Source organism: Rhyacophila brunnea, unplaced genomic scaffold, assembly GCF_057557595.1.
Source record: "Rhyacophila brunnea isolate RB1 unplaced genomic scaffold, BYU_Rbru_1.0 scaffold_8, whole genome shotgun sequence".
Taxonomy (NCBI): domain Eukaryota; kingdom Metazoa; phylum Arthropoda; class Insecta; order Trichoptera; family Rhyacophilidae; genus Rhyacophila; species Rhyacophila brunnea.
The window spans coordinates 45,448,842-45,475,179 of NW_028233350.1; the positions used below are offsets into that span (position 1 = coordinate 45,448,842).

Below are 26,338 nucleotides of genomic sequence, written 5' to 3' on the forward strand. Positions count from 1 at the left end.
ATTTCGACATTGAAATTATAGTCATATTACGGTCTACTTTTTTTTGCAAATATCCCGTGTTTCTATTTGGAGCTTCATGTATCGATTATAACGTAAATCTACTTAATGAATGTACATAATTTGAAAATATATCTGAGAAATATAATATAACCACTAGATTTTTTATATACAATAACCAGCAGGATTCAAACCTGCGCTTCCTGGGATTCGCGTACATGTGTCTTAATAGCTAAGCTACGTGTGTAGTGTGTAATTGCGATGTAGTTAACTAATGGTTTTTAGTTAGGACGTGAATCCCAGGGGGTGCGGCTTTGATTTCGCTGAATGTCGTATTTCTTTCCCACAGATATTTTCAAATTATTTGTGTTCTAAAAAAGAATATGACATTTTTGAATTTTGTGAATTATACGTTGAATAAAAAAAAATGTTTATTTATATTAGAGTTTAAAAATAAAAGAACTGAAGCTTTAAGCTTTTAATGCAGTTATTATCGGAGTTGAAAATTCTAAATGCTTACCCTAATAGTTCTGAGACGCCGTGTGCTAAAAGATTTATGGGAAGTCTAAAGATGTAAGTGTTCTTTTTAAGTCGATTTTTATCTCTTATCGTTTTCCGATGATGAAATATCGTTACACTTTTCAACGGGATCATCACTTTGCTCTCGACTCCTGGCTGTTTTTCAATATACATACTATATTGAAAGTGAACTTGAAGTAATCCTTTTGTTTCTAAAAAAATCATCAAAAAAGAAACTCTGCTTTTTCCAGACGTTACCATTCATTTAAATTTACAAGGCGTGGGGAAGTATATAGATATGAAATTATCATTATAGATGTATTGGTAGAAGTTGAAAGTAGCCAGGATCCACTTTGGACTATAGTTTTATTTATTTAAGAAAACCAAACAGTGTGGACATAACACATTAAAATTCAAAACGTTCACAGCATGAGATTGACATTATAACAAATATTACCCTCACAAAAGAGAAGAATTTTAATTATAAAGAATTGTATACAGTAAAATAAAGTATCAAAAACAAAATGCACAGCACATCATTGAAAATGTATATGGCTTAGTGAGAACATTGACTATTCTTACACCCTTTGCTAATGGTGTCTGATAGGCTTGACTCGAGGAAATAGTTTTGACCCAGAATAGGTCATGGCTGTGACCACGTAGGTAATTGACAGGCGCATATAAACTAAAATTCTTTAGGACGCCAAGATTGGAAATCACCCCTTGTGACAACAGGCAAAAATGTCTTAAGACCAGAAGTGACCTACGAGATTCAAGTGAGTGAAAAGTGAGAATGCCTTATAGAAAGGCATTCGGAAAGTAATCGTTTGATGAATTATAGAAAGGAAAATAATTATAGGTATGTCTTAAAATAAAGACATCGAAGAATTTTTTTTTTGGACGCGCTTTAAAATAAGCTTGTAGAAAACTTCATAACTACTCAAGATACTAGACCCATATTCAAGAATACTACGCGCTAACGAGACGTAAAGTGTGCGTATGATATTTGGATTTTTAAATGTTTAGGCTTGTCGCATGATGCACCCTAGAAGATTACTTGCACGTAGAGTGGTAGAAGTTATCGTGTCCGGAAACTTGTACGTATGCAGTTCGCCGTATCACACTTCACCGTGAAATTTGTATCGGATGTAGAACCTCGAGAATATAACTGTATATATTAAATTATAAAAAACAAACATATTATACAATGGGCTAAAATATAATTATATTTTTATTATTGGAGAACCGTATTATAAAAATCCTAAATCCAATTTTGCATCAAGCGCCTCATCAAATCCACACAAGCACGGTGCAATTTCCTGTGTAGAAGCAATCAAAACAAAATAATCAGCCATATCCGGCAAAATTGATAACAGTTCGTTCCCTTTTCACTGGCCGCCGGGTGAAAAACATTTACCGGAACATAAAAGGATAACACCTGCGGGACTTACCCTCCTCCCTCCGCCCCCGTAACGATTTATCCCCTCCTACGGTTTGCTCTTTTTTCTCACCTGACTAAGAGTGTGTACAAGATGTAGCGAACCGGACTACCTGACTCTTATTATAGTGTGGGTAACCGGACAAAACAGGACATGGATAAATAGAACGGTGATAAAATAGAACAGCGATAAACAGAACTATGACAATTCAGAACAGGTTAAAAATAAAACATTTCAATTCAAGCTTATTCAAGATTGTTGAAAAAAGATTACCGATTAAAATTACCATACAATACAGTCAAATAGCTAAATTTCCGTTTTTTATCTTCACAGAATTATTAAACTCATTACTTCTCTGCTGTCACCCAAGTATTTCGAGCATATTAGATTTATTGATTGATTGGAGCACTGAGGTGAGTCCCGTTTAATTGAGGGTTTCCAGTGAATAAGAATGTAGGTACAAACTGTTTTTTACAGTGTAGGTATTGAAAATTTGTGTTACTAAGAATCTATACAACATAATATATAAATACGACAATTTCAATAATAAATGTTATATTATTTTTCCTTTATTTTCGAACTGAAATCTGAAAATGTAACAAAATAATTTTAATTAGTTTTACATCACTTGCGGATTGACTACATCTAGTTGCTCTGACTATTCGGTGACGTGTGTTTTTATTATTGCCCGAGATAGTTAGTTTAATTTCTGCCCATAAATGTTACTATAAATATTACGAGTGTTATAAGTAGTCACATGGTTGCGCAAAAATTAGCGTTCTCCGTAATTATTCTTGTATGGTATCAAGTCATTGATGTCTTTGAATTAATGTGGTATTGGCGCCGAATGCTCCATATTTCATGGTCAGAGCACAAGATGAATCAGTCAATCATTCAGAGAGAGAGAGAGAGAGTGTGGTATTACCGGTAATTTTTTATTTATTTATTTACAGAACTATTGAATTTGAAGCTTACTTCAATTATACAGTGATGAATTTTGAAATTTATCATCGTGTGAGTAAAACACGTGTTTTAAAATAATGTTTATATTATGTGGTTAATTTATTTTATAAATTTGATTCTGTTTATTGAGTTTTAAATATCATTGAAATCAATAACCAAGTGGTGTGTTTCAGTGTGGGATAGAAAGAAATAATGATGAATTTATCACTACGTAAGTAAACGCTGAACGAACATTTTAAAAATGATACTCTCCCATCAAAACTGATTGGCATACGCTATCTACTTGCGCAATTAATTGCATGTCCGGAAATTTATACGTATGCAGTTCGCCGTATCACACTTTACCGTGAAATGTTGTATCGGAAATGTTATATTATGGTCGTAGATTGGGTCTAGGACTATTTGGCGCCGAGACAACTGGACGCCACGCAATACGAAAATAATTAGACGTTAGGTACTTATAGGTACAAAAAATATTTAATATTATTACTTATATTTAAATGAGTATATTATGATTTAATAGTTGATGAGAATTCAAATATGCAGACTTAAATAATGATTTAATCGTGCATATGTTTAAGTTCCAACGAAAAAGGAGTTTTTTTTTTATTTTATATAAAGCCTTAGGCATAGTAATTCTCAATCCGCAATAAAAAAAAACATTATGTTAAGAGTAAAATTAATTAAAACTACTAAGTAGTTTATAGAAACTGATTAAAATTCCTCGTCTACGTTCTGTGTACGTGTCTACGACAGTGCGGCGTCCAATTGTCCTGGCGTCCAGTTGTCCAATTCCCTCTTAGATTAAAGACCGTTCAACCTCTTTAAGTCGTATAGTACTGAGATAAAATTCATGTTTTAATAATACACGGTTCTTGTCGGTTTACAGGAAGCCAGCGGCTTTTTTTTTTTTAAATAGCCGTTACATTGTATTATTTGTTAGGTTAGGTTTTCATTCTTGAATAAATTCATGAATTTTGCCAAAATCGGCTATAAAAATAGCGATTTTATTTATTTTTTATTTTATTTATTAAGGAAACAAACAGTTACATTTTGATTACAAAAATATGCTTAACAATAGAAAAGTGAAAAGTTATTACAACCAGCAAAGTTTCCACAGATAAATTATAATATAGTTAAGCCTAACAAGATAGAAAGTCAGAAGAACATAAATATAAAGAAATTACATAAGAAAAACGAGGAAGAATAATGAATAATTATAGACAGAAAACTAACATTTTTTATTAAATATATAAGTACTTATATATATCTATATTATATGTGTGTCAAGAATTAATGAACTTTATTCATAATATGGGTGAAAACAGAGAAAGGGAAAAAAATCATAACATTTAAAAAATCGATCAATGTCCATTATACAAAATTTTGGAGATACCATATGTACCTATACAGTCATCATTTTCCGATAAGAAAGGTCACGGCGAACTATGCTACGGTAAAATGTAATACGTACAGTTTACATCTAACCAATTAATTGGTGGCAAGTTTGTCGCTGTCTGACGCCAGGCCGTACCGCTTCGCTTTGATGTGTACATATATTGTTAAGGCTTTGTAGGTTATTCTTTTTCTTCGCTAAAGACGTTGGCGTATGCCGTGTTTCCCACGCGAGGTCTTTGTGATCCGATCTTCTGTCTGGTTATTAATTTGCAAAGTGTTTTGTTCGCTCTGTATTGGTAACTGAACTCAGAGAGAGTAAATCGATTTGCAGGAAACGATCGCGTTTCTTTTATAAAGAAAATAATCTGAAAACCATCTGACTCAGTCAGTTTTATCATATTTTTTTATAATACAATGACTCACAATACCTTTGATAAATCAAATATCAAATATTTTCTTATAAGTATTATTCGTTAAGGCTTCAGCTGGGGCATGGTTTAAAAAGATCGTGACTAGGCGATGCGCGGATTGTGCAAATGACGCGAAATATAATTTGTCATAAAAATTCAACATGCGTCCTTTTAATGTTATGTTTATTATTATATTCGTAATAATAATAGTATATTCATTGACATGTTTTCTTTTTCAAGTACATGCGGAACGTTTTTATTCATCTTTACACGATATAAGAATATATTCCTCTGACGCCATCACAAAACAAATTGACGTGCTCACACTTCGACTTCAGTCTCCAATTGGCGACGACTGCGAAATTTCGTTCCACCTACTGTTGAAAATTATTTGCCGTTTCACTTATGTATGCTCTTTAGGTTTTCATAGTTTTTTTTGTTGTCGAGTTATTGGCTTTATAATAATATTGTTTCTACTAAGAGATTCAGGCAACCAAATGTATTAAAGATAGTTACATGTAAATTGTACGTAAAACATTTTACCGTGGCACAGTTCGCCGTGAGCTTTCTTATTGGAAAGAGATGACAGTATATACTATTCCAACTATCCAATTTTCTTAGATTCAATTTTTATATCTGATTTTGCCAAAATTCATGAATAATTCAAGAATGAAAACCTAACCTAACCTAACAAATAATCCAGTTTATCGGCTATTTTTAATTTTTTTTGCTGGCTTCCTGTAAAATGTAAACCGACAAAAACCGTGTTTTATTTAGACATGAATTTTATGTCTGTCCTATACGAAGCAAATAGGTCGGACGGTTTTTAATATACGGCTATATATTTTCGATACAACATTTCGGACACGCGGTTAGAAGGGTGCCTGGTGAAGGTACGTAGGCTGTGACTGTGTTCATGAATTCAAGAATGAAAACCTCACCTGACCTAACAAATAATCTAGTATATCGGTTAATTTCAAAATTTGTTTGCTGCTGGCTTCCTGTAAAGTGTAAGCCGACATAATATTATTTTTTTTGACATGAATTTTATGTCAGTACTATAATACGACCCAAAGAGGTTGGAAAATTTCCGGACACGATTAAAAATAACTTTCTCTCCTAGATAGACGCCAAATATATGAAAGTGAAACTGAAAAAACAAGCGTATAACAAAATTTAATTAATTAATTTAGTTAATTTTTAGAAGTCCTACCGCCCACCATGAAAGCTGGAACGCCCACTAGTGGGTGGTAGGGACCAGGTTGACTACCCCTGCTTTAGACCATTCACTGGAGTCATGGCCAAAATAGAATGATTCATATTTTTCGCTCACGACTCAATCCAGGATCGGTGACAGTTGGGTCGATAATAACCGTACGTTCTCCGTAATCGTCGACTCAACTAACACTGATTATTATGTTCAATTATTCTATGTCTTTTATTAAATTTGACAGACATACATTTTGGTCGCTGGTGGATTATGATATAATTATTGCACTACTATATTTAATTTTTTTTCTTCGCAGTCTTACGTGAAGAATTCAGATTGGAACCGGTAGACACAAGAGGTGCCGCAGAAGAAACAGCGCTATTAGAATGTTCACCTCCACGTGGAACACCTGAGCCGATTGTCAGCTGGAGAAAAAACGGACAGATCATGGATTTGGAAGGAAATGAAAGGTTGATTTAAATACCTGTTATGATATTCAATGATAGTCTTTACAATATATTATTATTTCCAACAGTGATGTGTAATTTATGTCAGAAAATACTAAAGTGTGTACGAATAATTTACCGATGATGTCCAGATATCGATAGAGTAGTGCACAAATATTGCAAGTTCAGTTTTTGCCAAAACTGATTTAATATCATAAATATAACATGTCCCATACCCCACGTTGGCCGCGCGGCTTAAATATCGGCATATAGCGTCGTTGGTCCCAGGTTTCAATCCTGGGTCTGACAAGTACACATATTTTTTTTCAATTTGTGGATGAATCAGAGTATGGACATAGGTTGAGCAAGTCGCTAACATCCATTTCTCGTAAAAACAAAACCTGTTAATACAAACCTTCACTCAGTGGAGGCCCTTATGATCCTATTAGGATCGGACATGGTCAAATAAATAATAATAACAACATATCCATCTTTATCAAATGCTTATACCTACTGTATAATTATAATATAGATATATTATAAATTCATAGGATATTCATGTAGGGTACCTAATTGAGAAGATATTTTCTCATTCAAATGCAGTACTATGTTGACCATGTCCGATCTTAAGATTGTAACACACACCATAGGTTGACATATTGACATATTTTTGGTTTTACGAGAAATGGATATAAGTTACTTGCTCAACCTATTAAATCCATATTCTGGGTTCAAACACATATTGAATGGCAACATGTGAATTGGCTAGACCCAGGATTTGAACCTGGGACCCACAACATTATAAGCCTGGCGCATAGCCACCGTAACCATCGTGGGTGTGCAAGATTGAATAAATTATAATAGTGCACTTACCCATTGCTATATACATGGATTGTATTAAATTTGGACATTGCATAATATTTTTTCCAGAATCAGCATTGTCGATGGTGGTAATTTAATCATCCAAGACCTTCGACAATCGGACGATGGTCGTTATCAATGTCTAGCAAAAAATGTCGTTGGTCTCCGAGAGTCTGCCGTTGCCCATCTTCGTGTTCATGGTAAGTTTATTTTAATCTATAAATTTAGATAATTTTACTATCCATTTTACAATGCTTGAAACTTTTACGGTTGTTCTTCAGAGTAATAGATTCTTAGGTTTCCACCGCGTGTACTTGTATGAATGAAAACGTCCCTCACTAACATCTGAGTGATGTTTGCATTCTTACGCCTACACTACACTTAATCGGGTCTTGGACGATTTGGCACCGGGACAACTGGACGCCACGCAATTCGAAAATAAATAGACGTTAGGTACTTATAAGTACTTTTAAAAAATATATTGAATATTATTATTTATATTTAAATTATTATATTATGATTTAATAATTGGTGAGAATTTAAATATGCACACGCCAATAATGATTTAATCGTGCATATGTTTAAGTTCCAACGAAAAAAGAGTTCTTTATTTTTATATAAAGCCTTAGGCATGGTCATTTTCAGTCCGCAATAAAAAAAACATTATATTCAGCGTAAAATTAATTAAAACTACTAAGTAGTAGATATAAACTGATTAAAATTCCTCGTCTACGTTCTGTATACATGTCTACGACAGTGCGGTGTCTAATTGTCCTGGTGTCCAGTTGTCTCATTCCCACTATAACACATATCTCTTGATAATGGCCTCTGCAACGAGCCCAAAACGCCAAGGAAAGAAGGAAGAAGTACACGCGGTGGAACCCCAAGAATCTATCATTATCCATTATTGAAATGTTTTTTATACACGTCGACGTTCTTCTCTGATCTGATCCTGCCGAGCAAGTCGCTCTACTGACCGCTCCGAAATCTTGTGTTTTGTTTGGTTTATTTTTAACACATAACTTCACTCGCTATTTTTTTCGATGCCATAGTATTTCTTCTTACACCCTTCCCCAACCCAGTATAGACTTCTTATAATTGTTTTCATATAACCGTTAGGTTTTTTAACCGGTTAAGTACCCAAAGCGTCTTTGGACGCCCTAACTACACCAATTCTTATGTTAATTACTATCAATTAACTAATTGCGGCATAGAAAGGATTAAAAAATAAATTCAACGCTAATAGTTTTCTAATAGCCCTTGTAATCGAACCCATTTATGACCACATGGGTTTGTCCATTTAATTATTTTTTGTGTTAAAATATCACATGAATGTGATTAAAACATTAGTTAAATGTATCTACATTTAAATCTGCATCCATGTGTCGACAATATTCTATTATATATATTTTGCAAATGTATCTACTTTAAAATTGATGTTTTGTATAATATTTATGAAGCGCCTAGTTTCAAAAGCCCCTAAAACGATTTCAGGTAGTTTTGAAAAAAATGAGAAAAAATCATATCTATTAAATCTGTGAACTTTATGTATGTATTTTTTAATTCGTTATATTCTAAAGAGTATTTTAGCTTTACATTTTAGAGGTATTTGAAAAGCATACCCTACCATTTTAGCGGGTTTTGAAATTTACTATTATTTATTATCATACGTATTGACAGTTTTTGGTCATATAGTTAACAAAAATATCTATCTAAATACATATCTAACTCAAAAAATTTTAAAAAACCGTTTTAGGGGCTTTTGAAACTAGGCGCTTCATATAAGTGTTATTTTATAAGTTGACGAACTTATAAAAAAAGCACTACCTCGATCATGATTTTTACTCAAAAAAACCTGTACCTTGAATTAATCTTTAGTACCTAGACCTATTAATAATATTCGACTTTTTATTTATTTATTTCTTATGACGTCATCTGGCATGTTTTTATCGATTTAAGTTGGTAAAATTTCTTACTCAAAGTGTGTTTTGATTTATATAATAATATAAATCAATTTCGTTATATAGTGATGTAGCTATATGACTATAATCCAAACAAATAAATCATATTTCATAGCGTACATTGTTATTTCCGCCATCGCGCAGTGAAACCTTACCTGATATCCGGTCCCCAAGACGCGGTCGCCTTGGCGGGCGGAAGTGTGACATTCCCTTGCCGGGTGGGCGGCGACCCCCTACCGGACGTCCTATGGCGCAGAACAGCGGGCGGCGGGAATATGCCGCTCGGACGGGTCCACATCCTTGAGGATAGGGCACTGAGATTGGACTCCGTAGCTCCTGAAGATGAAGGAGAGTACAGTTGCGAAGCTGATAACGCGGTCGGTGCTATCACGGCTACTGGATTACTGACAGTGCATTGTGAGTTAATAAGAATTAGATTTGAATCTAACTGATTTACAATATTAGGTATTCTATAATTAGTAGATAATACAGCATTCTGTGTTTTGTCATTTAGATTCAAACTTTATGTACGTCAGTGGTTACCAAACTTTATGTTACTACGCCTCCCTTTAAAAAAAATCTAATCTTGGCGCCTCCTCCGTTTATTTCATTAAATAATACAGACACCTTTTTAAATAGCCAAAAATATGCTACTTAATACAAAGAAAAAAAACTTAATTAAGTATAAAAATAAACAAGATTTTACTTAGTACTTTTATTATATTCATTTTTAAATTAATTTGTTTTTCATGCGATGGATGTGCTTGTTTCTTAGCACATAGTGCTCTTGTTCTACTAAATGGGGTCGATATATGGATTTAATTGCAGCTAATGTGCAGAAAATTCTGTTTCACATAAAAATATAATGTGACGAATGGTATAGCAGTACCTAATTTACTTACAACTTGCATTCCTTATCTTGACAAAGTATTATATTATTTCTTCACTTCGATTCAATCAGAATTGAACTAGGGTTTTTGTTTCAATGAATTATCGCATGCTAATTCTACTTATCAATTTTTTCCTTTTCAATAGAAGTCATTCCAAATTCATCATCGTTCATTGACAAATGGATTCTATCATGGGCCCCATATCCTGAAGCGGGCCCCCAGGCCAAAATCTTTGGTGGGCCCACCTATCTATCGTTGATGTTAAGGGCAGTGTGGTGCTCTAAAGTAGTGTTTCCTAAGTTATACACGGGAGTTATCATTTAAGTACCTATAGCAATCATCATATAGGTATCACGTCAAATTGCAATGCACAACTACATATTTAAAATATTTAATAGTCTTGAAACAAAGTAGTGCCGCAGGCCACTTTTTTAAAAACTATTAGATTAAATTTGTGATGTCTGTTATGCCCGGGCCCCAGGCTCTTTATAAACTATGTATTTGCAAACTGCAAACCTGTGGCTACATTTGTGTTAAACTTTTCGCGCCTCCCTTTGCAACACTCCGTGCCTCCCAGTTTGGAAATCGCTGATGTACGTATTGAATTTAAGAAAATATTGTATTTTGCTTACGACATTATGATTTTTGCGTATCACAGTTAACTGTGAGCTGTCGTACTGGAAAGAGATGGTCGTAAAGCATTAAGATAAAAATAATGCCTTGTTCGTGCACAATTGTAGACAGTCATGTTCCAGTTATATTATAATCAATAAGAAGAACATTAATTTCATATTCATTGATATTTAATATGTAATAATAACGCTGTCAATATTCTCAGATATTTGAGAGGTGTGCATTGATACTTGCTAACCTACTTTGGAATCATTCGAATAGATTTATGATTTATTAATTTCTTTATTAAAAAAAAATATTGACTAGGTACTCGTACATAATAAATGATAATAATATTATAATTGTATTTCTAATTGCCTTAGTTCCAGTGGTTTTATTACATTTACGTTTATTACTTAGGCACGGGTATTAAACTGGTTTTCTGTGGCTGATGAGGTCCACCACTATGAGCACTGGCGGATCACAGTTTTTTAAGAATGCTTAGGTCACTTGGATGCCGCGGACGGCGGAGCCAGACACTCACGTATTTTATTTCACTTCGCAGATGTTATTATCGCATATACCTAAAATTTTTGTACAGAAAGTGCAAATTTAATATAATATGTAAAAAATAATAAATTTATATGCCAAGTATTTTTTTTCAGCTCCTCCATTCTTGAAGGTAAAACCAGTAGCACAAAGTGTTGAAGTAGGCTCTGAAGCATTTTTTGAATGTTTGGCAATTGGAAATCCAAGACCCACGCTATTCTGGTCGGTAGAAGGAAACCATTCATTAATATTTCCCGGAGTCAATTGGGACAGATATCGAGCCGTGGTCACGCTTGAAGGCAAAATAAAACTCCTTCTAGAAGCATCCCAAAAAGAAGATTCGGGAACAACAGTAGTTTGCTCTGCAATAAATTCAGCTGGATCTGCTACCGGCAGAGCTAAGTTAATTGTAACATCTGAAGAAGACCGTCCACCTCCTGTTATACTATGGGGACCTTCAAACCAAACTTTACCATTGAAGTCCATAGCTGAGTTTCCTTGTAGTGCAGTAGGGAATCCTGAACCGACAATAACATGGTACCATAAATCAACACTGATTGTTCCTTCAGTAAAATCTGACATAACAGATATCGGAACACTGACAGTTAAAAATTTAGATAAAGACGATTCCGGTATTTATACTTGTATGGCTTTTAATAAAAATGGAAAATATGCTTGGAGTGCTGTATTAAAAGTTGATTCACCTACAAATCCTAGTATTAATTTCTTCAGAAGACCTGATGTATCAGCATTGCCTGGAGAACCTAGCCGTCCACAAATAAGAAATCAATCAGACTCCAGCGTGACAATATCTTGGTCGCAAAATAATAAAATTGGCAGTTCTTCGCTTCTGGGGTACCAGGTAGAAATGTTTGCGCGAGGAGGTGGCAATGAAGAAAATGTGTGGGCGGTTGTAGGAAGGCACTTACAGGAAACTGTTCATACTCAGCGATTACCTGCGGTGGGCGGGTCGTATGTGTTTTTAGTGAGGGCGGAAAATTCCCATGGTCTTTCGCCGCCCAGCGCTTTGTCGGAGACTGTTTTTGCCGGCGGGGATAATTACGTGATGTACGGCTTGGATGAGGGCGCCGGCACAGCGCTGATGGCGGAAGCACGAGCCAGCTTACAAGTTGATGAAGTGGTCAGATTAACTGATATTGTTGCCGTGGATTCTACTTCCGTTAAGCTTGCATGGGAGGTTAGTGGACATTTATTTTTTTGTTCTATAATTACGTTAAGCGAAGAAAAGAATTACCACCAAATTAATTAAGTATAACTTTCTGATTACACGTTAAATTCTTAAGATTTTAACTATATTATAATATAGTTTTAAATATTGATCACAACGAATTTAAGTGTCATTAAATAATATATAAAATGAGTATTATTTACCATAAATAATATAAAAAAAAACATTGTGAATAACTTAACCTTTCCAGTTCTATGATACCAAGTTAACAACTTCTTACATGGGTTCTATTTTATATTCCAGTTATTACATAATTCATTTATTTAATATTCGAGCTACACCTAAAATATTTTACAAAGCAAACAGCAAATATTTATGAATTTAAAGAAAATTGATTCTATAGACTGAGGTTTCTTTATGAACTTTGAATTTGTGTAAATACGTCTTATTGATTTAAGAATTATTGTATTTGAAATGTTTTTTACGACCCTAGTTTCACTTAATAAATGTTATACAAAGTTTTCAGTGCTAATAATACTTACAAGTAATATTATTTTTACAATACATGAGTATTGTATGTTTATGTATTATTAAAACTATTTAGTATTTGAACATACATTCTTTACACACATACGTGCTTTGCTTTCTTTTTGTATATTGATTTAATACATAATATCTATTATATTACCACTTGGGCACTGTATTCTGTCACAGTTGTATCTTCAATTAATAGTGTTGTGAGTTTTGTAACGAAAAGTACAAAACTTAAGTCAATTAGAATTTTAATCCATTTAATTATGTTGCTAAAACTAGCATTTATATTTTAATTACTATTTTATAATAAACGTAGTTCTGTTACATAACGGTACATGACAAAAAGTAAGTTATAAGCACATTAAAAGTTAGGTTAAAAGAAATCTTGATTTAAATTATATGCAAAAATATTTTCAGTACTTATCTTTACTGGGTGATATATTATTATCAAGGTCGAGAATTTAATATAATAAGGTTATATTTTTTGTGTTATAGAAAACTTTAAAAATATTAAACAATGTTAGATCATATTTTTTGTTATTCAAAAATGTATAACAAAGGAGATATTTTATAGTAGGTAGTATTTTTTGATATTATTTTTATCTTTTTGAATTTGAATGCTTAAAGATAGAAATATTTAAGAGATATTCTTTAAGAGCTCCGTCTTAAATTTCCCTTTCAGACCGTAAATTCCCGTAATGTAGAGGGCTACTACATTTACTACAGGCCTCTTGATGCCATTAACACAACAGTCGGAGAGTACAGCATGCAAACGGTTCTCCATTCCGGGAGCGCGTCGGGGTTTTCAATAGCGAATTTGAGAAAATACACTTCGTACGAATTTTTCCTCGTTCCTTTCAACAAAAATATTGACGGTAGGCCTTCGAATTCCAAAATGGCGAAAACGCTCGAGGATAGTAAGTAAACAAAATTGTTATATTTTCATCCATTTTACTCATATAGTGTTATATAAAAAAAGTCAACAGAAAGAACTGGCTAGTACCTACCTACACAGTACATAGTGACAGTTTTATATATCGTGGGGTTGGTGCCAAAAGCTGGTAAGTAGCATTTAATGTACCTATTTTGAATTAATGATCAATAATTGAAGGGTTAAAAGTCTATAGGGTCTAAGTGCCAAAAATGTGAAACTGAGATAAAAACATAACAAAAGAATAGAACCATACATAGTAAGTATATGAAAACTTTTATTTTTACAAAGTTACAGAAGAACATCAGTATAATATGATAAGTTTGCATAATTCTAAGGATAAAATAAACAAAAGAAGAAAAAATTTAATTAAAAATGGACAATATTGAAACGTTTTATGTGAAGGGGCATGTTGGGGCACATAGACCCCGCCCATATTTCAAGCCAAAAATTGTTGAGTTAGCTACTTAGACCCTTCAGAATATTATTAGTCTTGGAATATAGATTATAATATTGAAGTAAAAAACTTGTTACAGATTTTTTTGGCACTAAGACCCTATAAAACTTAGACCTAATCCGTCCTCGACTTACACGATTTAAGTTTAGTGACATTTTAAAATTAGAACAATAATTACAACCGAATAAAATCTAATCATGGGTCATGTTAAAAAACAAAGGCAAATCATGTAATATATAAAGAAAAGAATAGTATTAATAGAATAAATGGAAAAAAAATATTCGTAATATGGATAGAAGATATGCAGCAACAACCAATTCCAATAAGCCTTATGCTCATACGGGAGAAAGCTTCGAGTATTTTTGAAGAAATGTAAAAATGATGATAGTGTTGATACTCATACATTTACTGCTAATAACTGATGGTACAAAAAATTAAAGGCTGTAATATACTACACAACTTTAAAATAACACGTAAGGCTGACAGTGTAGATATAGAGGGAGCTATGAATTTTATCAAGAGTATAACATAAATCATAAAAAATGATGATTAGAGGAGGCTTGTTTTCTTAAATGTATAGAGGACCATTTTATTTCCACCTATTCTTTGAAACTAAACCATATTATTTAAAAAAAAAAAAAAAAAACATGATTTTAAGTTTTATTCGACTTAATCGAATTAATCACGTAAGTTGAGGACTTAACTATAGTCATATAATTAATAACAGTTTGTAACTGCTGATTTTGCAATATACGGTCAGAGAAAAGTTTGTGAATCGACACCTGCTTCAGGTTCAATAAAAATTGTTGAAAATTGAACAAATATCTGTATAGCAAAAAGTTTGTAAAACTAATTACGGTATTCTTATCTGAAATTCGGTATCAAAATATAGCATTCTGATTCAAAAAATGTTATGCTAAAAGTTTGTTACTATACTTACAAACTGTTTGTATGTAATGAATGCCATTTTTTATTCATTTGAACGAATTTATTTTTAATAATAATAATTAAACTTCTTCAACAATTTGGTTTGTTAAGTTAGGCAGTGTTTCATTATATTGTGATCAGTTATGATGAAATGATTTTATATTTAGATATCGCAGCTAAAGTTAGGATCATATTAGAAAATATGGTACAGTTCGGTTATGAGGAATACAGCGGAAAACACATTTTGAAAATACCCGATATTCTGGATTATTTGTTAGTTTGTTTTAGGTTAGGTTGGTTTAGGTTAGGTTAGGTTTGGTTAGGTTAACCCAATATATTGTCTATTTAAAAAAACGTGTTTACCGCTGTATTCCTCAAAATTGAACTGTACCGAAAATATTACTATACAAACCAATTACATTTCATATCTGTAAAATACAAGCATGTTAATTTATACTTTTATTTTTAGTTCCAAGCGAATCTCCGACCCACTTGGAAGCGTTCCTTTTAAATTCTACATCAGTGTATTTAAAATGGAAACCACCCCCAATCGGCACACACAATGGAGTTATCCAGTACTACCAAGTGGTCGTGAAAGAAGGTGCAAACGACTCTAAGCTCATTCACAATGTATCCGTTGTTGGTGAGACGGTTCGCTTAGGCGGACTAGTGGCTGGTGCTGCCTATTGGCTGAAGCTAGCGGCTGGAACGAGTAAAGGGATCGGGCCGTACACACAACAAGCTGCCTTGCGGCTACCAGCAAATATGGATCCGTATTCGAAAATACTGAATCATTATTTGAATAGGTAATAAAATTTAATAATGTATTGTTATATAATACAAACAGTATTTTTCTAGATATTATCATTTATTTTTTTGTTAAGCAGCATAATATTATACAAGTAAAATTGAATAAACTAGTAGTAATAAAAAAATAAGGTAAGTATTTAAAAAATAGAAAAAACTAACCGGTGTCAGTGCCCAATAATAATATAATCAATAGTACTATATTAATATTATGAGTAAAGTAACGTAGTGTAACAATGTCCATATAAGCTGTAGGTATATAAAGTGTATCTATTATAACTATTATATTTCCGATGTTTTAATTAATACAGGAATACCTTGGATCAAAATCCACAACATGTTGATTCATCAGATTTGCTCTCGGAAGCCTGGTTTCTCACACTTTTGGTCACAATGCTAACCGTCATGACGATATTGTTTGTGGGGACATTTCTATTTAGAAGGCATCGCTTACTCGCCAAGAAGATCGCACTGCCAAATTTATATGGTAAGATCACATCACCTACAATCTACGTACCTAATAACTCATTTTATTATAAAGATATTTAATAACTAATTTTATGCAATACATTTTTGTGAAGGCCAGTTTGCATTTAATTTAATTCCTAAACATAAAATATGATTAATACGGTTTTAGAAGAATTATCTACTAATTTGTAATATCCTATGTTAGTGTAAAATTATATTAAAAGTTAAGAACACTATTTTTGAATATTGGTTTTATTAGGTAGATACTGCTACTAGCTATTCCGATGGCTTGAATAGAAAGAACTGGCATATTTTAATGTTGAATCGTATTTCTGGCTGATAAGTGATAAATGAAGCAATTAGTTCTAAAGTCAGTAAACTCCATTTAAAAAAAATAATACTTTTCTTGTTCTGATTTTGAAATTAGTACTTTTATATCGTATGTACATTTTGTTTTTACGCTACGTTTGTTATAAAATCAAACCGGATATCCGTCAAATCGTCGAATCAAACCGTAATTTTTTAAAAATATATTACGACTAATTTTAGATATGATTTATTATTAAACGGTAAAGATATTTTACGTCACTATTTGCTTTATTTAATTGTTTACTAATATGTTTCTGAAAACAAAATATTCTATTTGCAGTCCTAAATGTAATAATACGGTGAAATATAGTTGTTGTCGACTTTAAAACAGATGGCGTTAAATTATGATATTAATTTAAATGGTATTGCATGTATGAACTGTGGCTAATATGGAAAAATAATTATTAGCGTTGACAGCTGCTCATATTGTGTCATATTATATTATGGCGGTTACTATGTTTAATTCTAGTATTTAAAAAAAATATTCGTTTATGTATATTACCAATCAATTCAATAGTTGGGGAAGTATCTCCTAAAGCGGCATGCATAATCTAAGATTTCAATCCTAAGGATAAGTCGCCGAAAAGCATGACTTAACTATAGACAATCCTGAGTATAGAGTTAAGGAATCCTTAACCATAGACTTCTTTTGTTATGAACACGCCCCCTTCTGTATTACCATTTACCACTGACAGCTGCTGTCAAAATACATTCGCATATCTATAAAACAGTCCATACACTCAAATTCATTTAACAATGTATCTCAATATGGATATTGATAGTGTTAATTCGTTTGGCATGTACTTGCAGAATATTATTTTACTTTTATACGCCAGCCCGCAGAAATACAAAATGCTAGATGATAAAATGACACTTGACGCTAGTGTTACCATCTTAAAAAAATATCTTGCAGTGCCTGTGGAATCACGTATAATGACTTATAACGGAAACATAAGAGTATTATAATCAAATAATAATATGTTTTTATGGCTATTGCATTTATAAAATGCAGTTGTCATATTTTTGTCATCCTTTAACAATTATAAAATAATTTACCTAAACTATAGGAAAGAGAATTTTTAAATATGGTATTACTCGTATTTTCAATAGAAATGATCTTAAATAAGGACAATGTTTCTACATAGTGTTTTCTGCTAAGAAAATTTTAGTTATGACAATTAATGTTTCTGCATTCCGCTCCTAAATTACATATAAAATGTCATATATCGTAATATTATGCTGATCTTAAAGTAAAATATATTATCATGGAGTAGGTACATAATGCGTATGGCAAAATATGATAAAAATCGCTTGTAGCAAACACTGAACCAATGAATTAATATATTATAATCATTGTATCTACTGTATCGAGACCAACCTTATGATGATACATAATAAATGACTATAATACATTAAAAAAAAGTTTTTCCTTTACAACAAGACAAACATACTTAGGTCATAGGGTGACGACATGAGATATTATATTGTGTAATTTAATTAAATCAACATAATTCCATAGATTCACGATCCACTGGCACTAGCCTAGTGACACATCTAAGCCTAAAATCGAACCCTGCCCACTCACGTTCCATAAACACGCGAGACGCGAAATGGATGACGTCTGCAGATGGCCGGCTGGACGCATGTGCAAACTGGCGTCCGTCTGCGTCCGAGTGTGCGATGACGCTGCGGGAGACAAGAACGCCAGACTATGCCGAGGTAGATCCCTCTACGCTGATGAGGCGGAAGTGTAGCCTTGACGAGACACCAGCGTATGCGTCTGTCGCTGTCATGGGAGGAGACAGACACAACCCTGGAACGCTGGTGAGTTTCATTTATATCTTCATCTTCTCTGCAACATTAACTTATAGACATTTTTTAAAACATTAATCTGATGACCATTTGTGTGTAGATGTGATTTTTATTATCTTTCTTCAGTTTAAAAAATTAAATATTTTTTTCTTTGCTTAGGATTATTTGAATCCTTTGAGAGCCTAGTGCTATATGAAGGTCGAAAATAAAGAACTTGGGGTATCCATATGAGCTTATCCAAACGTATATTATTATGTCATTGTGGTACCTTATTTTTACATTCAGAGATCACATAAAATGTATTAATACTACCAAACAGCATTGTTGTAAATGTTGTCGTGTTCAAATTGAGAATAATACCTCGTTTACACATGCATGGATTCACTGTTGACAGTACGTATTATCGCGGCCATAACAAACAAATGCACTTGTAAACACGTATTATCGTGAAAATTGCAAGAAGCTTCTAACAACACTACATAATTGAACTGTGTTACATGTGCGCCTGCACAGTAGAACGATTACGGCGAATTTTCCGGTAAAAAAACATATTACACCGCGTAAAGACTTATATTGAGGTTAACTGATTTTTACGACCTGTCAAATAGTACCATACAATGATAACATCACGTCTCGTTTACTATTGGAGAATGAGATTGGCGAGATAGTCAGCACTTCTACGTGTAAACAGTTATTATAGCGATAGTTTAAAGTACAGACTTTGGTCCAAGTAAATTCATGCATGCATGCAGGGGCTATTAGGCTTTATTTCGTACATCAGATGTTCGTAGTTATATCAGGGCTCAAAATAGACCGGAGCGCCGTTCCGGTTCGTAAAATCAGGAAAATTATCGCTCCGTCTCGTGGAAAACATAGTTTGACTGTCTAAGCATGATATACCATAATATAATAATAATCAATACTGATATTATATAGTATTCTTTTCAATAGAGTTTGTAATTGAATCATGATTTCTGTGAAATTGCAACATGTTGCATTCTATATTTACCATGATGTATACATTTTTATGACAATACAAGTATTATTATCTAAAAGTTCATTCTTTTCTAAAAAAAAAATGTTAAAATAATTAGTGAATTTATCTATTTAATTTTTAATATTAATACTATGATTTTATAATAGCACATATTTTTTATTGGTGATCTGTTAGTAATTGGATACCTACTCTCAGATATGAAAAATCACATTCCATTATCAAACCCTACTTTATAATAGATAATATTTATGGTTCAATTTTAATCTAAGCATTTTTAAAGAAAATAAAGGAGCTTCAAAATGATAATATTGTATTAAACTATTTTAAAATACACAAATCATGGCAAATAGAGAATGCAAAATTGCAATTCACATCGTGGTCTTGTTGAATGTAATCCTTTTTTAATAAACCACTTTTTTATTCAATGAATAATTTACAATATTTAAGAATGTAACATTCTATATATTGAACATACATAAATTGAAAACATCAAAATATGCATATACCCACCAGAAAAAAATCTATTTTAGAAAAATATAGACTACCAACGAGACTTGAACCTGTCCGCTGGATTCGTGCTAGTGTGCTTTTCCAATTAAGCTACGGGTATCCTATTTAATTACGTCGATTTTAACTAGTAGTTCTTACGTGAAATGTAATTCCGTTAATAATGTTGGCTATCGATTTTCGTATATTAAATTAACACAATCACTGCGTACCTTTTAATTAATTTTTAACATTTAAATAACATGCTAATTGCATCTAATGGGCGTTTGCCTTACTTACTAACCGAGGTCACGGATCGCTTTACTGAAAGCACAGTGGCGTAAATTCAGCGGTTACAGGTTCAAGTCCCGTTAGGTGTCATATTTTTTCAAGTGGGTATATGCATGAGATGTTTTCAAATAATTATGGATGTTGTTTAATAAAAGTTATACAACGTCAACTATCCAAACTACATTTAATTTGATAGCAACGTTTGCAAGTATGTATTAACTTTGCAAAATATTATTATATAATTTGTATGCGGACAAGAATAGTTTAGTAATGATTCGACTATCTATAATGTAGTTGATTTTTTTTTATTAAAGGGTAATTATCTTTGTATTATATTTATTAGGGCTGGATACAAATGTGTGCCGGTAGCAAGAACAAGATAAACGAAGACTTTGACGAGGAAGTGTACCCGGCCAGCAACGGTGGATACTACAATCGAAATGTTTACTCCGACACCTACTTCACAAACGACCGTCCCAGCTTATTCAAATTCGAAAACCCGCAATTAGTGGACGGGTCAAATCAACAAGTCCCAAACGAAAACACAAACAGCCGAAGTATCGTAGACCTTCCGAGACCCATGAAAGAAAGAACTTACTCCCTTCCGCAGACACCCTGCAGTACAATTAGGCGTGGACACCGTCTACAATTAATGCGACAAAATAAAGACTCGTCCAGAATTAACGGAGACCCGTCGGCGCTAGATAATTTCAATACATATCATGAAATAAGAACTCAAGAAAATCCTACATTCGGTTTGGTTGATGATAACTGCAGGTTAAGTGATTTTCCGGATGATATAAATGAAAAGCAGTATTATGGACATGTTCCTCAAATGAAATTGTTAAACCACCATTACTCTAGACCTGAAGTGACGAGGCATTCACCGACAGGTAAAAATAATGCACTATTCAGTTTTTCCACAGTTAAATCGCCTAATGGTGGGCTTAAGTCAGAATATCATACATCGTCCCGTAGTGAACCGGGAAATCAATAAAGAAATGTGAGAAATTACAAAAAAATATTTATTTTTATTGTGCCGTTTGTCAAAATATTTTCAGTAAAGACACACTATTAAATATAATTATTATTTATTCAACATATTTTTAACAAAAGCATTGTTTATTGAAATATTATATGGATTAGAAAAGCCTTAAAAATATACTACTTATACGAAAAATCCTAGAAAACATTTTTAACTGAGTGGGATTTTAATATACGTCTTACACTTGCCAGTCGCTTGGTTAGTATTTATAGCTAACGGTAGCTCGACTGTTTAGTGGTTAGAGCCTTTACCGGTAATTAAACTGAGGTTTTTCCAAGTTACAATAATTATTCAATTCGAAAAAAATATTAAAATATTTTACTTAAAATTAACACACAGTATTTTTTTTTTTACTAATTTTGGAGTAGGTACTTTAACTATAATGTCAAAAAAATGACAGTTAGATTTAAAATAATATGTATTATTCGAGATGAATCTGTTTTATATTATGGAATAAATAACATCATGATGCTTTTTTCATAACCAGCGTTTTTTGACAAGTGGCACTTTAAACGAAAATAATATGCAGAAAAACTAAACGTGACTGCTATCAACTATGAATAATTTATGAAAATGAACATTTACTTTTTCGACACTTTGTATTTAATTTGATGATTTCATTTGAAATAATTCTACATGTGAAAAAAAATCATTCATTGTGAATTTGGATAAATGTTCAATGTCCGATATTTATGATTTAACAACTCAATTTATATTAACACTTCCGTTACTGTAATGTCACCTTAAGTTACTTAGTCCATTAAATTGCAAATATTTCAGTTTACTTATATGTACTCCGTCATCTACATTTCTGAGCTATTCCTAAAATCATTAATATTACATCGAATTTAAATGTTATAATTTTCAAAATCGATAGCATTATTCAGTAAATACATATAATTCACAGATATTCATCAAATTTTATTTACCTGTCATAAACTATAAATGCGCATTGTAATCAGAGCGTCGTATTCCATTACAAACAAAAGAATTAGATCTAAAAGTATATTCAACAAATATAGACATTCTCAATTGTGAAAAAGAGACATGAAATTAAGTGGTGCGATCAAGATTGTATTGAGACTTGTAACCTGAAAGAATGTATTGAAATACTCGTTTGATTATAATTAAAATTGTATGCGTTTTTGATCATTTTAATGATATAATATTGATGATGAAACCTTATAAGACTTATTTATGTTGCCAAAATAGGCATTTACTTATTACCAACTCTAATATCGTCTCTTATATGTACAGTAACCCAAAGTGACATCACCGTAACAAAAGGAATGTATTAGCATCGTAAAGTGAAGGTTAATAATATGCCAACATATACATTATTTATATGAATTCCAACTACGTACAAAGTTTTACATCAAAAGATTTAAAATGTAGAAGTATTGCTAAATAAAATGTAGCGCTAAATTATTGATCGTAATCACCTTTTAAAAAAGCAGTAATTTAAAATTTTATTTGAAGTGATTGTTGAGAAAGGCCAAGTATATTTCAATTATTGAAAATATATAATAATATGAAATATTTTCGAGTGATCGTTGAAACTTTGTAAATAATACTGGACTGAAATTATTCTTTTAAACTAAAATTATTTAAAAAAGATAATATTATAAAAGAGATGTTACTTGAGATAATTTTGTAACTTTACTAATTATAAAAATACGTATGTGATATAATAAACGTAACTTTAAGAATTATTATCATATATATTTTGGGATGCTTAAGACAATTCGCCACCAAATAACATTTATTGACTAATTCCAGAACAGGGGTAGTGGTCAATCGAAAAAATATTAATGTCGAATATTGAACGGCTCAGAGAGAGATAAAAATTTAATAAACACAATTAACCGCCCAGATAATTTTCTGTTGTATATTGTTTTAAATAAATACATGCGATGTTCTCGATCTTTGATTCGCTGGTATAGAGACTCATAAGGAAGGGGATGGGGATTAGGGGGAAGGAGGTTGTATAAAATGTAACGTTGAACTATATTTTCACCGGTCCACGATGGCCGAGCGGTTTACACGTCGTATTAATGTCGTGGGTTCCAGGTGCGAATCCTGGGTCTGGCAAGTACACATTGTTTTTCAATTTGTGTTTGAGTCAGAGTAATGGACCTAATATGTTGAGCAAGAAGCTAAAATCCATTTTTTGTAAAAACAAATATCTGTTAATACAAATCTCGTCTTATTAGGACCGGACATGATCATTTTTTTTATAAATAAATATTAATTTCTATCTCAATTTTGTTTTTTAACGAATGCGAGAAGGAGGGAGGGTTAAAGACGGTTTGTGATGTTATTCTGGAACGACTGCTATGCTCCGGAGTATAAAGAGATTATTTTTAAAAACTTTGTAATTTAAGTATATAAGTATTTGAATTATTTATTTTAATAATATATAATATAATTTTGATTTACTCATATAAAATTTTGTCGTGTTAAAAAACTCATTTTATAATGCAACATGTTTAATAATGTTTCGGTGACGAATTGTCTTGCATAAAGTAATATCAAGAAATTTGAATGTGTTATTTTATTTTTTGTGAAATTTAGTGTGGAAAAAAAACTGTCGCGCAATACATTAATTTACATGCTCAAATAGGATTATGCTCCTACATTTACTAATTATTTCATAAGTTTTATACGACTTGTAAATAATCATTTAGCTATAAGGATCTCATATAAAAATCATTTGACACTATATTATTTGAAACCTGGGCAACTTAACATTGATAAAAAATCTTGTTTAGTTACAATAAATAAATATTGAATGATTTCAAACTGAAATGTTTTTTTTTATTTCCCACCATTTTACATCCAATATTTTTTTCATTATGTATTTTTTCAGCATCATTCGATATAGGTATCGTAAGTATACGAGCAAGCAAAAATAAATATTGTTTTAAGTGTAATATACCAGAAACAAATTTAAACACATATCGGGTTATTATAAAAAAATATTACAATATTTTCTAATTGGTCCTATGTTCGGCGTGATTACGAGCTCACAATTAGGCATGAAAGATAAGCTTTGTTATGTTTAAAATAAACATCACCTACAATATTAATTAATTCGACGTGTTTTTGTTTGTCTTTGGACGAGCTATCTTCGCGAGTCGTGTGGACAAATTTGGCGGTGTTGGAATTTCCGGAGACAATGTCAAGTCGCGTGGTGCGACAGTAGAAACAAGGCTTTTTGATTTTGTCTGCCGTCCAGAACAGTCGTGCTCCGGTTGGGTATACCCAATATCAATCATGGATGTCACCTAACGGAGCACGATGCAGCCGTCGTGTCAAGAGTATTTAAAGTTAGTATATCAAATTTCAGTATCGAGCTGCTTAATATCAGCTATTTAATGTATTTTAAATTCTTGTCTTTGCGATAATATAGTTTCTGTCAAGTATAAATCGCTCTTTTATTTTATTTGTTCCCATTTCAGCAGGATAGCAAATCGTATTGTGATCACTTAAGGGGTAATGGTAAAGATAAAAGTATCACTTAATTCTTTTCCCAGTGTCCTTTTTAAAACAATTATAAAAACTATGACTGGATGTTGTAGCTACTCTACTATCGCGTCATATACTCATCACAGTCCATCAGACAATCTTTGGCTAGATTCACAATGCTTAGGCATCTCTTCCAGGCGTCGGGGGGTGAAAAACTATCAACGACCTGCATCATTTCAGATCCTACCGTATGAAAGTATGGGAATGGGACAACTGGGCACCAGGACAATTGGGCGCAGCACTATCGAACGATGTAAATAGACTTCGTTACGATTTTATACAGAAAGTAGACGAGGTCATATCAGTTTCTATGTACTACTTAGTACTTTTAATTCATTTTACTCTTAACATAATGTTTTTTAATATTAATACTATCGACCGTAGGTACTTGATGGAATTTGAATTTAAATTCTAAGGGATTTAAGTTTTGTAATATTCCATTTTAGTCGTTTTTTGCGACCCGGGTTTCGCCTTTCGGCATCTTCAGGCACTGTCACACACTGTCAGTGTGTGTTTACCTTTTGGTGAGTGTACACAGCGCCTGTAGATGCCGAAAGGCGAAACCCGGGTAGCAAAAAACGACTCAAATGGAATAGGATAAAACTTAAAACCATTAGTATTTATAATGTTTTTTATTGCAGATTGAGAATTATCATGCCTGAGGCTTTATATAAAAATAAAAAAACTCTCTTACGGTTGGAAATTAAATATATGCACAATTAAATCATCATTTACGTCTGCAAATTTAAATATTAAATAATATTTTAACAATTTAAATATAAATAATATTATTAAATATATATTTTACAAGTACCGTTATGCTAAGTTACTGACCTGTTCCGGGTAACTGTTCCGGGTAGCAGACGACAAAGATTATATCGCCTTGGTGGTGGCCGACCTCCGCTAGGGATGGCACAATAAGAAGAAGACAAGTACCTATAATTCACGAATGTTAATTTATTTTCGAATTTCATTCGATTGTGTGGCGCCTAGTTGTTCCGGCGCCGAATCGTCATAGACCCTGCAAGTATAACGTGGGAAGATGTAGCACTATGAATGAAGAAATGTTACGATTTTGTATTTTTTGATTATTCTAAGACTGGAGCGTAATTGCGCTATTGCATTTATAACGTATACATTTATTTAAAAATGTTTTTTTAGAGTAAAACAATCTTATACCTAACTTTTTTACCATAAAATTTTCAGTATGAGTCATGAAATAATATATTTTCGCTCACTTTA

General features: G+C 32.3%; 1 protein-coding gene across 1 annotated transcript in view; it reads left to right on the top strand.

Moving 5' to 3' along the window:
* Positions 1-22,091, top strand: part of LOC147064288 (roundabout homolog 2-like) — a 73,078-nt gene extending 50,987 nt beyond the window's left edge. The window contains exons 4-12 of the mRNA XM_085958552.1: positions 6,253-6,406; positions 7,313-7,443; positions 9,349-9,621; positions 11,372-12,453; positions 13,661-13,895; positions 15,763-16,099; positions 16,412-16,587; positions 18,457-18,761; positions 20,867-22,091. Of these exons, the coding sequence (XP_085814678.1) occupies positions 6,253-6,406; positions 7,313-7,443; positions 9,349-9,621; positions 11,372-12,453; positions 13,661-13,895; positions 15,763-16,099; positions 16,412-16,587; positions 18,457-18,761; positions 20,867-21,520 (3,347 nt within the window). The 3' untranslated portion in view covers positions 21,521-22,091. The remainder of the gene's footprint in view (positions 1-6,252; positions 6,407-7,312; positions 7,444-9,348; positions 9,622-11,371; positions 12,454-13,660; positions 13,896-15,762; positions 16,100-16,411; positions 16,588-18,456; positions 18,762-20,866) is intronic.
* The last annotated feature ends 4,247 nt before the right edge of the window (positions 22,092-26,338 follow it).